Source organism: Motacilla alba, chromosome 6 (assembly GCF_015832195.1).
Source record: "Motacilla alba alba isolate MOTALB_02 chromosome 6, Motacilla_alba_V1.0_pri, whole genome shotgun sequence".
NCBI classification, from domain to species: Eukaryota; Metazoa; Chordata; class Aves; order Passeriformes; family Motacillidae; genus Motacilla; species Motacilla alba.
This window is the reverse complement of record NC_052021.1, coordinates 27,935,173-27,950,785: the sequence shown is the minus strand read 5'-3', so window position 1 is coordinate 27,950,785 and position 15,613 is coordinate 27,935,173. Positions and strand designations below refer to the sequence as shown.

The following is a 15,613-nucleotide window of genomic DNA, read 5'->3' as shown; positions in this document are numbered from 1 at the left end:
TTTTTAGAAAGCAGTAAGATTATTATTGAATGATCCAACTAATTTTGTAGTCTTTCACAGCTGTGTTTCACAATTCTGTTTCATGTGGAAGATTCAAAAATTAATAAATTACTAGAAACTGCACTTCTGAAACAAAAATTGCCTCTGTGGTTCTTTGTCTTTTCACAGATTTATAATATTAACATATACTAACAGTAATGCAACCTTACCTTGCTATTCAAACCACAACACTAATGTTTGTTGGTTTTTTTCCATTGGATTAAAGCATTATTGGGCATTCTGAAATATGTGCATCATTTTGCAAAATCCAGACATTAAGAAAAGCAACTCAACTTGATAACTGGAGAAGAGTTTTATTCTAGAAACACTAGATCATTTAATTTTGTAAAAAACCTATGAAATTTTCTCAGGATGGTGAAGCCACTCGACTCAACAGAGAAATAGAAAAATTGAAAGAAGAAATCAATTCTCATGTTATCAAAGTAAAATGGGCTCAGAACAAATTGAAAACAGAAATGGATTCACACAAGGTGGGTGAAGCAATGCTGATATCACTACATGAAAATATAGTCAGAGTAATGTAGTTGTTAGAGTATCTACTTTTTATGGACTGTTCCTAATGTGGTGTTTCTGTTTAATTTGAATACCTGCAGCAAAAGTCAGAATAGTGCTCTCAAATAGTGTTGAAAGAATGTGAAGGGAGGATGTACTGGGGGGTTCTCTTTAATTTGGTCATAAAATTTTAATTTGTTGTTAAGTTTGTGTTGTGGGGGGGTATTTGTTTGAAATAACTGCTGTCTTAGTTTTTAAGTGGTAGAGTTAAATCTGCTGTCTGACAATGTGCATGGCACAAACAAGAGATCCTTTTGTTGTGCCTTCAGTGTTGGGTCAAATGGAATTACATAAATTAACAGCTGAATGGAAACAAGGGGAAAAATAGTGTTGGACTTCTTGTTTTGTTAATTCTTTTCAGACTGAAAGGGAAGTTTTATTATGAGAAATGTGCTTCTCAGATGAAATTAAGTAAATGGATTTTACTAGGTTTAACCTGTTCTTTTAATTACTGTTTTTGTAGGAAACCAAAGAACGCCTCAAAGATGCAATGACAAAATTAACTGAAGCAAAAGAAGAAGGAGATCAGATAAGGAAAAACTGTCAAGAAATGATAAAATCATATCAAGTAGGCACATTTTCTCAAGAGGTCAAATTATTGTTTAGTGCCTGAGTCTTCTTTTTCATTTCTTACCAGCTTAAGCTGTAGGAGGAAAGAATTATCCTGTGGAAGCTCCAAAACTGAGATGAATAGTGACAGGTTTTTTACTTTACTGAACAGTTGTTAAATAAAAGGGAAAATGTTTATCTTGATTGGCGTGCAGTGTGGAGGTCTTTGTTGGCATGGTCAGGATTATCAGAGGTGTACTTACAGGAAAGACTCAGTGATGTGAAATGCTTCTGTACACATAGAATAGAAAGGGAAACATAAAACTCTAAAACTCCACTTATATTTCTTCAATCTCTTTAGGAGTCAGAAGAAATCAAATCAAATGAATTGGATGCAAAATTCAGAGTTACTAAAGGAGAACTAGAGAAACAAATCCAGGAGAAGTCTGATAATCTGGAGGTAAGTATGTGGTGTGTGGAGTCCACTTTGTGGTTAAGAATTCCATGAAATTATAATTTTGAGAATCTTATTTTAAGCTGCTTACAGTTATGCCACATTCTTTGAGTTTTGTCTTTTTTGGTGATCTAAATCCCAGGTGTCTGCCCTCCAGCATTGCTTTTTTGGAGGATGTCTTCAGGTTCTACCTTGGATTCACTTTTTAAAAACAAAGTTAGGGGGAAAATATGATAGAGTGAAGGTGAAATAACTTCTCTTTTGTTTGTAACAATGAGTGTTGCTGTAATTAAAAGTAAAAATTCAGTTGAATCAGGCCTTTTTCTGACCAGTATTTTGCCAAGATATATGACAAGGAGACACAAGGACCAGCCTCTGTTCTTTGTAGGCATTTGCTAGCCCCAAAGTGAAACTCTCTAATGATGTGTCTGCTCACAGCTCATCTGTGCACATGCCATCTTCAGAGGTGACCAAGTGCCAGTTTGCTCAGAGCTTTCCTAGGGCCTGTTGTGCCATGGATTTGTGTACCTGAAACCAGAGTGTGCAGGCTTGCTTTTCTTCTCAGTTCTCTTGAGAATAAGGAAGCTTTGAGGTTTTGCTTTCCTTTCTGAAGAAGCAAACCAAGCCTTTGGCGTACCTGTTCTGCCTCAAGCCCTCTCAGCTGTTGTGATGGCCTGTATTGGCCTAGATTTTTTTTTTTTTTTGAGGTGCCACTGTACATTTAGGTTTCTTAATGAGCTTTTTACCCTCTAAAAAGGTGCATCATGCAAAAATAAAAGAACTGGAAGACTTGAAGAGAACTTTTAAGGAAGGCATGGATGAGCTTCGAACACTGAGAACAAAGGTAAAGGGTGCTGAGTTGGATTGGAGCGGGGCTGAAAGCACAGTGCTGGGTTTTTGGAACAAGAATACATTTCACTCCTAATTGTACTTTTACTTCTTAAGGAATAAACAGTGTGATTAGAGATTGGCTGGCATGAGACCAGAAAGGATCTCTAATTGTTGACTTTGCATAGCCTTTTTTAGAAAGTAGGAGCTGATCTGTAACAACAGTATTTTGCTTCATTGTGTGCGCCACATTTGGCTGAAAAATTGAGAGACATTTTAGATTTGTAATCCTGCAAATACTTTAAATCTTCTAAATTTAGTATAAATAAAATACCTGCAAGCTTCTCCTACCTGTGAAATAAGTTTTGACCTCTGGTAAGGAGGTTATGCTGTCCATAGCTTGTGGACAGTCTGTAGAATAACATGCCAGTCCCTCTCTCCAGAGCAGCTCAGTAGAACTGTAGAAAAAGAGAGGAAAGCAGAGTAAGGGGTTGCTTTGGTAGCTGGGGAAACATCATATCTGTGGACCCTTATCCATTAGACTGATAAGTTAGAGCCTTTGGGCAAAACTAATGTTAATTGTGCTTGTTGAATTTCATTTTGTTTGTTTGTTTTTCTGACTGTTTCATCTAAAATGCTTTGGGATATTGGTCTAAGTTACTTGGAACTACCAAAAAATTAACACACGAACTTTGTACAACAGTCGAGACATATCAGAATAATTTATCTCTGAAGTTTGTGAAACTAAATAGTTTCTGGTTTTATTTTTTTTTTCCATTTAGGTAAAGTGTCTAGAGGATGAGCGCTTAAGAACAGAAGATGAGTTATCCAAGTATAAAGAAATTATAAATAGGCAGAAAAGTGAAATTCAGAATTTGCTGGACAGAGTCAAAACTGTAGATCAGCTGCAGGATCAGCATCAGAGGTACAGCTGTGCACTTTGAGTAATGATTTAAAAGATTATCTGAGATGTGGAAGGGTTTGTTTTATTGAAGTTATTGATGCTGTAAATGTATTGTAATTTAAAGAATGCCTGTCTTGATTTAAATCAGTGTTGCTAATATTGGAGATAAACTTGGTGGCCTCTTACAAAACAAAGGGGTTGAGATGGATAAATCTAATTTAGTGTCTCTCATTATTAGAATAACAAGTGCCTGACTTCCAGCATACTTTATAGGAAATTGTCTTCTAGATGTCTACTCGGTGCTTGTTTTATTGAAAGATTGAGGGGAGCAATTAAACTGGAAAGATAAATTGCTTTAAAATTGTGATGGATGAATGGTAATATTTAATGGAAAGAATTTTACTTACTTGAGAGATGCTGTATTCAGACAGTGTGAGGCACTTGTCTTTCTAATGGGCTGGAATTCATTCTGCTGTGTTGAAGTTCACTCATTTAAGAATGTGAGGGAAGTAATCTCAGGGGAGGGCTGGGCTCATGCACGATTCAGGAGTGACTGAGCATGGTTCTGTGTCTGTGGGGTACACATGGACTGGGATATACAAATGCTGGCCACTCTGCTGGTTCCAGTGGTGCTGCATAAATGGAGATAGACAAATGTCAGATAGGCAGAACCACCCATGTGTCTGTCCCTCTCGTTCTGGTAAATAGGTTTTTATTTATCATTGTAAAGTATTTCCATAATTATAGGCCTTCCTCAGGGCTTAGCAAATCAACCACTTTCCATGTGCTGTGTGCTGGTCACCTGTGTTGTCATGGTGTCCTCAGCCTTTCCAGGGGAACTGCTGTGTGCTGGAAGCTACTGGAGCCTACACTTGGAACAGTAACAAGGAATCTTGCCAAATGGATTAAAGGGACTGTGATCAAAGTGTGAAACTACAAATGTGTGTTTCCACTTATCTTTTCCTCTCAGTAATTGAGAGATGCTTAAATATGTCTCTCATTCCTATTCAATTTGCATTTTTTTTCTTCAGTATCCTCCCATACAGCATTTATTATCCCTACATTAAATTTCATATTGTCTTTTATTTCAATTTCAGTGCAGACATCCTGAAATGTATAAAGGCTATATTAGAAAGTGAATGTTCAGCTATGTTTGTTCCCTGGAGAAATATGATTTTAGGTTGGATGCTGGGAAGAAGTTCATGGCTGAACTGAATACTGATCACCTCCAGTGTTCCCTGGTCTACTTCATTTGCAAATTTTTAAGGATAATCTAGACATCTCTTTTAGAATGGTCTAAACATTTAATTTTGTCTGATCCAGCCCTGACTGCTAGGCAGAGATTCTCCTGTCATAATGAAACAGCGTGTTTGAAAATGTAAAATACAAGCATAGATGCAGCCTTCTGGCACAGGTTTTTAAATGGGAGCTACAGGTGAGATACTTTGCAGCACAAATGACTAGGTCTCAGATCTTCTTGGAGAAGCAGACAGTACAAGACTGTTGATTTAAAGTGAATTGATCTTCCTCACTGTCTGTCAGGAAATTAAATGAGATGTGTGCTCTTGCTTTGTGTAATTTTAATTTTAGTTTTAAATTTGAATGTACACACTGCCTGTGAGAAAGGTGAGGGGTTTTTTTCTGCTGATGTTAGAAAGTAAAGTTTTAGAAAAAGTGTGTCAAATTTGATGATGGAAGAATTAATGAACTAATACTGCAAGAGCAAATAAGAGGGAGGTTTTTAGTCTGTAACATTTTTAACAGCTATTAAATTTTGGAATACTTTTCAAACACTTTCTGTAGAATGTTGGTGATAACTGAAGATGCAGCATGTTTTACTCAGATGGATTGAATGTGAGAGTCTTTCAGTAGAAACAAAAACTTGTTTTGTAGAGGGGAAGGAGTTGTTTTTGGGGGGAGGAGTAGTGGAGTAAGACAGGCCCTTTGATTCAGAGCTGCAGGGCTTGGATAAGGATGTGTCAGGAATCACGATACTGCTGTCCTAGAGAAATCCAAACTGGATTATTTCCCTGTTTCTTAAAGAGAAGACCTCTTACAGATTGGCCACTTTGTTGGGTTTGCAAACCTTCCTCTCACCCACTAGGTCTGCTTTTGAGGGTTTTGTTTGTACCCTGATCTGAGGTCATATGGAGAAGTTGAAAATGGAGAGCTGGCCTTCCTTGAGGAGCTAATGCCTGAGTGTCCTCTGTGGGATGCAGAAATCTGTCATTTCAGCAGTGCAGCATGTTGTAAAACAAAGTGAAAACTCCCTTGACATTTAAAATGATCCAGTGACTAACAGCTACCCCAGGGTCATTAATTGTTCCTCTGCTTTATTTAGACTTGACCTCAATGCTTTTATTGCAATAAACTTCGTATCTTTAAGCTCAGGTTATCCCTAATGTGATACAATTGTTTTGACAGAGATGAACAAGAAATCAATGCTTTAAAGGAAGAAATAGATGGTTTCAATTCTCTGGTTGCTGATCTTCAGAAGGACATTGAAGGTAGTCGGAAAAGAGAATCTGAGCTATTGATATTCACTGAGAAATTAACCAGTAAGAATGCACAGCTTCAGTCTGAAAACAATTCCTTACAGAGCCAGTTGGATAAGCTTTCTTACAGTGAAAGAGAGCTGCAGAACCAGCTGGAGTGTGTTCAACAGACTAAAGATGATCTGGTGAGTACAGTGGCCTTTTTGTTTTGCTCTAGTAAGATGTCTGATGCAGAAAAAGATGTAGCACATGAATACCACCTTGTATCTTCATTTACCTGACTGCAGTTTCTCCTTGAGTTTGCCATTAGTAGCAGTGGGATAGGAACACCTCATGTTCCCAGGCTGACAGAAATCCTGAGGCACACTGCACTGGAATGAGGAGGTGTCACTGTGTTGCTCTTTCTGGTTTTTTGGGAGTTGTTCACTTTCAGATGAATTGAAACAGACAAAAGGTTCTAATTTGCCTGTGAAATTTGTTACTGTAAATTGTTCCTCAGGTCCTTTTTGTACTATGAGATAAATGTCATTTTTAATAAACTGAGTGTGTCATGGAAGGTAATGTGACTCTGTACTGTATCATGGAGAAGTTTTGGAGGTAATTGAGGAATCTTACTATTCATGTGAAGTGCTAGTGTTCAGCCTAAATAATAAATGGAAAGTGTGAATGATTCCCCAGTGAAAAGTGCAGTTAGGGATGTTGAGCATGCACTATGGTTAGGCTAGAATTTTTTTGCGTATGACTGAAAATAAAATCCCAATTTCAGGCCATCAGGTTACAGAAGGAGGAGGATCAGCGAAAGTCAGAGGTTGAGGCCCTGCAGGCTCAGCTGGCCTCAGAGCAGGAAGAGGTGTCAGCCCTGAAGACCCACGTGGATGAGCTGAAGGATGACCTGGCTACCCAGAAGCGCAAGCACGCAGCAAACCTGAAAGACCTCACAAAACAGCTTCAGCTAGGTGGAGATTATTTTCACTTATGAGACAGCCCCATCTCTGACCCCCTCAGTGTCTGGTAGAGATTCAGGTCCTGTCTGTGTGTGTTCGCTGCTTGAGTGTCACCCTTCAAGCTCTCCCTGTCCCTGAAGATAACGAGAGTGAGAAGTTAGACCTTGTGGAAACTGCAGTTTCAGGCCTTTGTGTTAATTTCCAGTCTAAAATGTAACTTTTGAAGTGGGCTTAGACATAAAATGAAATATTTATTTCAAAAGAGCTTAGTCTTTGTTATGATATATCTGACTACTGAAATGTGACCATAGGTATATATGGATCCTGGTCTGTGTAGGAGTATATTCAGAAGCTGCCAGAAGTTTCCTAGTTGCTGACTGTATCAGGAATTGCTGGTTATTTTTTTAACAGAACACTTCAGTTTTTAAAGCTGGATATGGAAAGACTGATGATTAATTTTGTCTACAAATAGAGTAATGAAATACCCAACAATGCATGAATAGAAAATAGATTTCAAGATAATGAAATGTGTTTGAAAGAAGAAATCCTATTGGCACTTTGCAAGACAAGTTCCATGTCCCTTTTTGTGCATATAAGAACAGCTGTGTGCTTTCCCTCTTGATCCCTGCTGAGTGAGTGGTGCTTCTGGCACAAGTACTGTTGTAGTGAGTTATGAGATGCTGGACAGAGTTGCTGACATCAGTAGTGATTTACATGGCAGACCTAATCAAAAGTAAAATCAAATTGAAGTCTTACTGGTCCCAGTTAATCCTATATATAATATTACCCCTTCAGCTGGCAAACACAGCAGTGTGTAGGGATTGTGGTTGGGTGTTATATCCAGGTGCTGCATTGCTGTTTGGGTTTTACTTTTAGTTGCTATCATTGTCTTCCAGTTGTCACATGATATTAAATTAGTGCGGGCCAGAGATGATTAGAGGTTCTGTGTGTTGGGTAACATTGTAATTTTTAGTTCTTACTCTGCTATTGGTAATCATAATTTTGTTAATACTTTTAGCACGGAGGAAATTGGATCAGATGGAAAATGGTAATTATGACAAAGAAGTCAGCAGCATGGGGAGCCGTTCCAGTTCATCAGGTAATGGAGCACATAGCAGGACTGCCAAACAGCCCTTCAGTCTTAACAAGGTTGCCACAGTGTGCTTGCTCTTGATGTGGTTTGTGCATATGCAGTGTGTGGGCAGCCTCCCATTAAAACTGACAAAATAGCCTCTAAGCACCAAAATGCACTTGACTGACTGCAGTTGTAGGTGCTTATTATGAGATTAAAGTGTAATGTTTATGATGTTTATATATTTTGGTTCTTTTAAATACCTGCCTTTTTTATTTCATTGCTTTTATGTTTGGAGAAAGCTCAAGAGGACTCCAGTTTATACATACTCCTTTTACATGCTGCCAGAGGCAAAATAAAAATGAGCAGTGGCTTCCAACATTGTTTAATTGCCCTATTGACAGTTGCGACTGTGTAAATGAGAAATCAATTAGGATCATTAGAGACATCAGTGGGTTTATGTAATATTCATTACTTTCTATCCAGTTAGAAGTAAAGGAGTGATCTTTAGCACTGAAAACAGCATGTTTCCTTCCTTGATATCTTTGGGTTTTAAGTTGGGTTAGTTCTGTCCAGATGTCCTGTAATCTCACTGTGTGAGAAAGACAAATGCTTAGAAAGAACAGCAGAAAGTAAATACTGCAAGCTTGAAGTGACCCCTGCTGCAGAGTGTTTGCATGTAGGGCTTTTGTGAGTCTGTACAGTTTTCATAGTACTGTAATTTTAGTTTACTCCAAAACACACATTTAAAATCAGCTCAGTCTTGTGCAAAGTAAATGGACATGAAGGTGTTTAAGTGGGAATAAGCATTCCTGAAGGGAGCACACTTACACCAGAGGCAGTGCCCCCCCAGGAGTGACTGCACCACTGTCCCCGTGTGTCGTATTTAAACACCGTAAGGATCCTTTAGAGAAAACCCCACTAACATAAAGGGAAACTGGCATCCTGGGCAAAGTATCCTCAGCTCCTGACAGCACTGCTCTGCTGGGGGCACTTTGCCTGATGTAAGATCCAAAGGGGTTTTACAAGCTCTGTTGTGTTGGCAGGGTCCCTGAACGCGCGCAGCAGCACCGAGGATCGCTCCCCTGAGAACACTGGCTCTGCAGCGGCTGTGGACAGCTTCCCAGAGGTGGACAAGGCTGTCTTGGTTGAAAGAATACTAAGGCTGCAGAAGGCACATGCTCGAAAAAATGAGAAGATGGAGTTTATGGAGGATCACATTAAACAGCTGGTGGAGGAAATCAGGAAAAAAACCAAGTATGTTCTGTGTTCTGTTCATGCAGGTTTTCAGTGTTGAGCTGATGCACTAGACATAGAACTAGAATTAGACATAGAAGAAAACAAATTGTGTAAGTGAAAATGTTTAAAACAGTAAAAATATTGCAGTGACAGTAGATTTCGAAGACAAAATTAGTTTTGGGGTTTTTTTCCTTTTCTTTTCCCAGCAGTTATAGTAATTGCCAAGTTTTTGGCAATTAGTACTATTACTGATTCTTTTCAGGAGGAATAAACTGGCGCAAGTGGTGTTTTGATAGCAAAATGGTCAGCAGGTGGCTGATTTGTGGTGGACTGCTGCCATTGGCTAACAGAAGAGTCCCTTCTCCTCATGTGCTTAAAAGGGTGCTGATGGTGTTTGTTTTGGAAGGAGAATCTGCATTATTCCAGATGGTACTCTGGTATGCACATCAAACAAATGATGTATCTGAGCCAAAGGTGGTCAGTGGTTAATGTGTGAGACAAGATTCCACTTAAGTGAAAATCTCGTCTTACAGGATAATGTCTGGAACTTCAGTTAGGAGGGTAAGAAAAGCTGCCATAAAGCTGCTTCTGGAAGGTGCAGTTGCTCTGTAGGAACAGCCCTTGCTTAATGAGTCCATACATTTATGCCCAGCTGGTACCATTTCACAGAACATGACCACAGCTTGGGAAGACTCTTGAGAAGTGGCTGTGTAATTTTTTTTCCCACGTGTAGAAAGCTTAAGATTCCATGTCTGGAGTCCTTCCGCAAAGAAAAGTAGACTTTTATAATTACCTTTCTTGTCCCAGTAGCTCTTCAAGATGCTTTTAAATAAATAAACCCTGCACATTGTAGTCTCTTGGCTTACCAGCATTTCCTATATCACTGTTGGTATCTCTGACATAGAAACTGTATGAGTAAATTTTTACTGCTTTTGTGGTAATACAGTACTGCTTGAAAATAAAATTACTCATGTCAGGAATCTGGAGTTACTTCAGCATCTGACTCTTCTCTGTTTTTTAATGCTGTGGTGATGTTGGTTTATTTTTATCCTCCAGAATTATTCAGAGTTACATTTTGCGGGAAGAAGCCGGAACGCTGTCATCAGAGGCCTCTGACTTCAACAAAGTACACTTGAGCAGGCGTGGGGGGATCATGGCATCTCTGTATACATCTCACCCTGCAGACAGTGGGCTCACCTTGGAACTCTCCTTAGAGATAAACAGGAAGCTTCAGGCTGTGTTAGAAGATACATTACTGAAGAATATTACATTGAAAGTGAGTAGCTGTGCCAGTTCTTCTGCACATTCCTGTGGTTCTCAGGTGCTCCCTTCACTGCATGCTGTTAAAGGCTTTTCAGAAGTCAGCTCATTGTGATTTGGTGCCTCTGGTAGCATTGGGGTTAACCAGGGAGTTATGTGCCATGATGCCATGTACCTCCAGTTTAGGGCCCTCAGAGGATGAGCTGCTGCTTGAAATAAGTTCTGGAGTGCCTGTGCCTTCAGCAGGGCAGGGTCTCTCTGGGCATGTGGGGCCAGGAGTGCAGGCTGTGCTCCTGGGGCAGCACATCTGCTGCCAGGGAGAGGTGGCAGGCTGGAAAATGGTGTGCAGGCTGCCAGCTGGGCTGCAGGGCTCTCTACAGCTGGAGATCTCTTTTTGTAATCATCATTCCCCTTGAATGCTAGGGGAACTAGCATTCTACCTTCTAGACATCCTGTAGACTACTGCTGACTGCAAAAAAGGACTTGCTGAGAGATTTGAGTTTTTTATTGAAATGAGTTTGTTTTTTTCTGACTCTAATAATTTGCATTTGTTCTGGATACTTGAAAGTATCAACCTGCTGACATAAACAGTAATTTTGACTTACTAGTGCATTTTGTGCTGATGGACTATTTCTCTGTATAACTTACCTTATCTTTTTTCCCCCCTCCAAGGAAAACCTGCAGACTCTAGGAACAGAAATAGAACGACTTATTAAACACAAGCATGAACTGGAACAGAGAATAAAGCAGACATAACTGAAACTTCTGGGGACTACCCAACATGAAGATGCAGGAAAGGCAGGTGCTACAGACCACTGTTTTACATTCTGCCTGCCAGCACAAGCATCTGGGTTTTTGCAGAAGAAGCCCTTGGCCCCACAGGCTCACTCATGTGAGAGATAACAGAGTTTGGCATCTGTGTGGTTCTGTCTACCCAGGACCAGCCTGAGGCACTGCTGAAATTCACTGCACACTACATTTATCTGAAACTTGTATTTGAAATACAGATGCTTTGCAGTGCAGACTGTTTGGAGTGAGTTGCCATGAGATTTTAATTTCTGCACTGTGTAATTAATCAGTCGCTTAATGATGGAGCTTGAAAAAAAAATAAAGCAATTATGTCTTAGTTGCTATTGAACATATCCAGTGTTACTGAGCTTTAAGGGCTTTAAGACATTTATTTCCTTTCTTGCATATTATTTCTGATCTTTGGGTTGATTAAGCATTTTTGACATATGCATGGAATAATGCTTTGTTACAAAATTTTGGGGTTTAAGTGGTGACCATGATATTGCATATTTTCTGCTTTAGATTAACATTCAGCTGGTCAATTTCTTTATTCCAGAGGAGCGAAACAACAGTAAAACTAAGGAATTAGAAAGTGTTCTGATTCAGTTCTTGAGTTCATGTAGTTGAAATCAATGTCAGTTCAGCAAATTTTGTAAACCCTTGATCCTTAGACATATGGATCAAAAGAAGTCTGATATCAGATAATTGGTTAATAAAGTTCTCTGGGCTTCTGCATAACTAACAGCATTTAAGGAGTTTTAAGCTGCCCATTGTAAATCTATGTAAGTACATGTAGGCATGGTGATTGCATCTGTTTTCAAAGACAAGTGGAAGCCAATAAATTTTCTCATTAGCTGTGGCTAGACCAACTAGTGACAATAATGGTAAGAAATAGATCTAAATGTGATTTTAATGTATTGTTGGACTGTGAAAGTAGCACAGAAATCTGTGCAACTGCTTGATTTTACTGTTGTGAAGAATTAGTTGGTGAAAATAACTGAAAACTTTTACTTAGTCCTTCAGTGGCTGAGAGGGTGATGGAGGAAGAGTATCAAGGTGACAAGATTTGGGTTTGTCACAACATCATGTTCACATTTTAATTCCAGGATAAGTAATATACAGGATCTGAAATATCTTTATTTCAGCAGTAAATGCATAGTTTCTGTATCTATCACCTTTTGACCAAAATCAATTGATCAGATCACCGTGTAAATACATACTTCAGGTTTTTATTAAATACTTGAACTTCGTATTGCCATGAAAAGAGTCAGTGTACATTTACAATAGCAATGCTTTAGCTACTTTAATCCAAAAGGGGGGTGTGGGGAGAATCTGTCTTACTGCAGGTACTGTTTGCATCGTACACCAAACGAGGGACCTGAATTTGGCAGCACGGAGGGGGATAATTGATCAGACATCTGGGTGGCTTAGGGATGTGAACTCCATTTCCACTTGTCACTGAGTTGCCTGAGCTTTGTAATGAAACAAATGGAGCAAAAGAGCCCAATTTGGTTTGAATAGTTTGGCCCAAGACAGTGGGACTTCCTTGTTAGTTTAAAGATAGGTATCCCTGAAAGTCCTCGTGGGATCAAGTCCTGGTTTGTGGTCCAGAGAGCTCCAAGAGTCTGGGATGGCAGGTCCCTTCAGTGTCAAAGGATTAAGTATTCCTTTGGAAAGGGAGAATGGGAGCAAATAGTTTAAAACCTGAGCAAGTATTATATAGAAGCTGCAAGCCTTTAATCTGGGTGGGTTTTTATACATCTATTTTTCTAATTCCTGAGAGCAATGGTTGTCTGAAATGTTAGGAAATTTGGGCCAGCCCAGTCATAGGACTACTGCTTTACTGTTGTTTTAAGTGATGTGAAGAGGCAAATAGCTGGCTCTGCTGAAACAGATTTGTCACAGCTTCCAGGAAGCAAACAGACAGTTGTTCATGACTGAGCTTGGACCTTCTGCTGAGAGAAAGTACTTTAGAACAATTTGCATGCTATAACATAGCTTAGCTCTTGTATGTTTGTGTTTTCATGCTTTAATGTACCAGATCTCTGGATGTTTTCAGGCATCCAGCTGAATGATTCCAGTATTTTAGATACCATGTTAATATTGTAATCTTTTAATGTATGTTCTCCAGGTGTACAGTGTGAATGAAGGAGGGGTGTGGTGCAGATGGAATCAGTGCAATGGCTTTGTGGAAATTCTTATTTCTTTTTGGCATGGTTGTTCTCCTTTTAGGTTGAGAAACCTATTTAGCTGTCCTCCTGCCCTGCTGAAATGCTGCTGGCTCTTTGTAGCACTAATAACTTCTCAGACTTTTATTTTTTCCTTGGTTATGGAGACACACAAAGCAGCCAAAATACCACGTTGTTTTTTTGTGTACGGTGTTTTCATGGACCAAAGCTGTCATCCACAGGTGTTATTTTAAACATATCCGTTAGAGATGAAAAAGTCGTTCTGGCTTGCACATTGGCAAGTGGCTCTCCAGTCAGCCTGGGGTGTGATGAGTACCTGATGGGGTCAGCCAGCAACTTGGCACAAGGATGTTCCTCCTTTTTGAGAGGCAGTGATGTATCAGCCATGAAATGTTGCTGGCTCTGTTCCCATGGGGTGGCTTGTCAGCAGTGTGATGCTGCTGGTGCAGTACTGAGAACACTTTCTGTGGAAAGGTGTTTCTGTGGGGTGGCTCACACAGGTGAGCACCAGCTGGTGCAGAGTGGGTGTGAGCCTTGTGTAGTGATCTCATCCCACTTACTCCTGTTTTGGAAATTGTGTTATGGACCTGAAACTGAAAACTGTCCTCAGATAAACGGAATTTTTGAGACAAACTGGTGAATTCATAAACTAATCATGAAGGCAGCCTGGAGCCTGTCACTGAAATTCAGTGTCCCTTAGACATGGAATTGCCACAGGCTGCTTTTGAAAATTCCAGGCTTGTGGCTAGTTGTGTCTTACAAGCTTAAACATCTGTTTCTTAAATACTCAGGGTGCTCTTTTCATTCAAACATCGCACAAACAGATGTTGTTAGAGGCCCTACAAGAAAGCTGCCTATGCTTTTCCACCCTCTGTAAAATCCAGCACTGTCATTGTCAGAAGCCAGACCCTCTGACCTGAAGAATACATCTTTGTGCTACAGAAATCACTGGCTTGCTGCCATACAGACTTGTGCAATATTTTTAATTATAGTGTCCAGAAAACTGGAGATTGATTTCTTCCTTGAACATTTTCTCATTATCTTCACTTGTTGCTGGCAACACCTGTAGTATCTCTCTTAAAATATTTTTAATTGCAACGTTTTGGTTCATAGCTAAAAAAGAAAAATTTAAAAATAGTATGTCTGGCTTCCAGTGCATCCAGTGTAAACCTGAGTGTCCACGTGCTGCAGAGTCCTGAATCTGGGGAGGGGTTCAGAGGGCACGGCCTGTCCCAAGGGGCCCTCACCCTTCCTGTGCCAGGCACTGTGACGGTGAACACCAGCAGTAGGTGGCACAAGGAATCAGGTGTACCCTGTCTCACCTATCCAGGGACAGGTGCCTGTGTTGCAGAGGGAGCTGGGTGGTATTTAGAGCTTTTCCAGATGGATGGGTGTTTCCTTCCCATTTTCGTGTTCTAACTGAAACCGTTGATTCTTCCAATCTATGTGTGTAAGTCCTGTACACAGAATGTCTTGTTGATTTCATTTTGTAGATACCAGTTTCTGTATAAAGTTTTCAAAGGTATTGCTATACCTTATGTATATACTGTACTTTGAAATAATAAACATACAAATGTATGAGAGCCTGCTTTGGGTCTGGTTTGTCCCACTCTTTGCTGCTGTCTGGCTCCAGTTGTGGTGGCAGCAGGGTCTGTGCTGGGTGCTCATCCTTGGGAGTGGGAGCTCGTGGTGTCTGTGAACAAACACTCTGGGCCAGAAGAAGCTGAACTGCCTGCTGACTCTTCTTGCCACCACCCAAACCCTTCTTGTTCCCCTCGCGTGGGTCTGACTTTACGCAGGAAATCCGAGCAGTGCTGCGGGTTCTGCCCCTCCCGTGCTCGCTGCCAGCCCCTGCTGGCCTATTGCACCCGCTAAACAGGAGGTGGCAGTGCCTCTTCTCCGGTACAGCCAGTGCGAGGAGCAGCAGAGCCAGGGAGAACACCTCTCCCACTGTGTTCATCCCCTGGGAATTGCGCTGGACAGGCGACAGCTGTGCTGCAGTTAAGGACTGCAGTCCTTGGCAGTGCTCTCGGTGCTTTTCCCTTCCATAGCCTGAATTTTGGGAACCCTACAATCCCAGCAGCAAGGACTGGTTCCTTGGCTGCAGCTCCACGTTTGCTCCTCTGATTTATTTATTCATTTGTAGAGATCTAACAGAGTTTGTTTTTTAGCCATGAGAGTATTTTTTAATAAAAGTAGTAAGTGATGGTGTCTGGTTGCTGGCAGTGCTTCTATTAAAAACCTGGGAATGGGATTGATATGGGTTGTCCTGTCCCTG

General features: G+C 40.3%; 1 protein-coding gene across 3 annotated transcripts in view; it reads left to right on the top strand.

Annotated features, from left to right (window-relative positions):
* CCDC186 (coiled-coil domain containing 186) overlaps positions 1–14,916 on the top strand; it is a 35,358-nt gene extending 20,442 nt beyond the window's left edge. For all 3 annotated transcript variants that reach the window (XM_038139938.1, XM_038139939.1, XM_038139937.1), the window contains exons 6-16: positions 411–530; positions 1,076–1,180; positions 1,523–1,621; positions 2,373–2,459; positions 3,226–3,368; positions 5,772–6,027; positions 6,609–6,798; positions 7,805–7,885; positions 8,905–9,115; positions 10,154–10,373; positions 11,030–14,916. In XM_038139938.1, the coding sequence (XP_037995866.1) occupies positions 411–530; positions 1,076–1,180; positions 1,523–1,621; positions 2,373–2,459; positions 3,226–3,368; positions 5,772–6,027; positions 6,609–6,798; positions 7,805–7,885; positions 8,905–9,115; positions 10,154–10,373; positions 11,030–11,113 (1,596 nt within the window). In that variant the 3' untranslated portion in view covers positions 11,114–14,916. The remainder of the gene's footprint in view (positions 1–410; positions 531–1,075; positions 1,181–1,522; positions 1,622–2,372; positions 2,460–3,225; positions 3,369–5,771; positions 6,028–6,608; positions 6,799–7,804; positions 7,886–8,904; positions 9,116–10,153; positions 10,374–11,029) is intronic.
* The last annotated feature ends 697 nt before the right edge of the window (positions 14,917–15,613 follow it).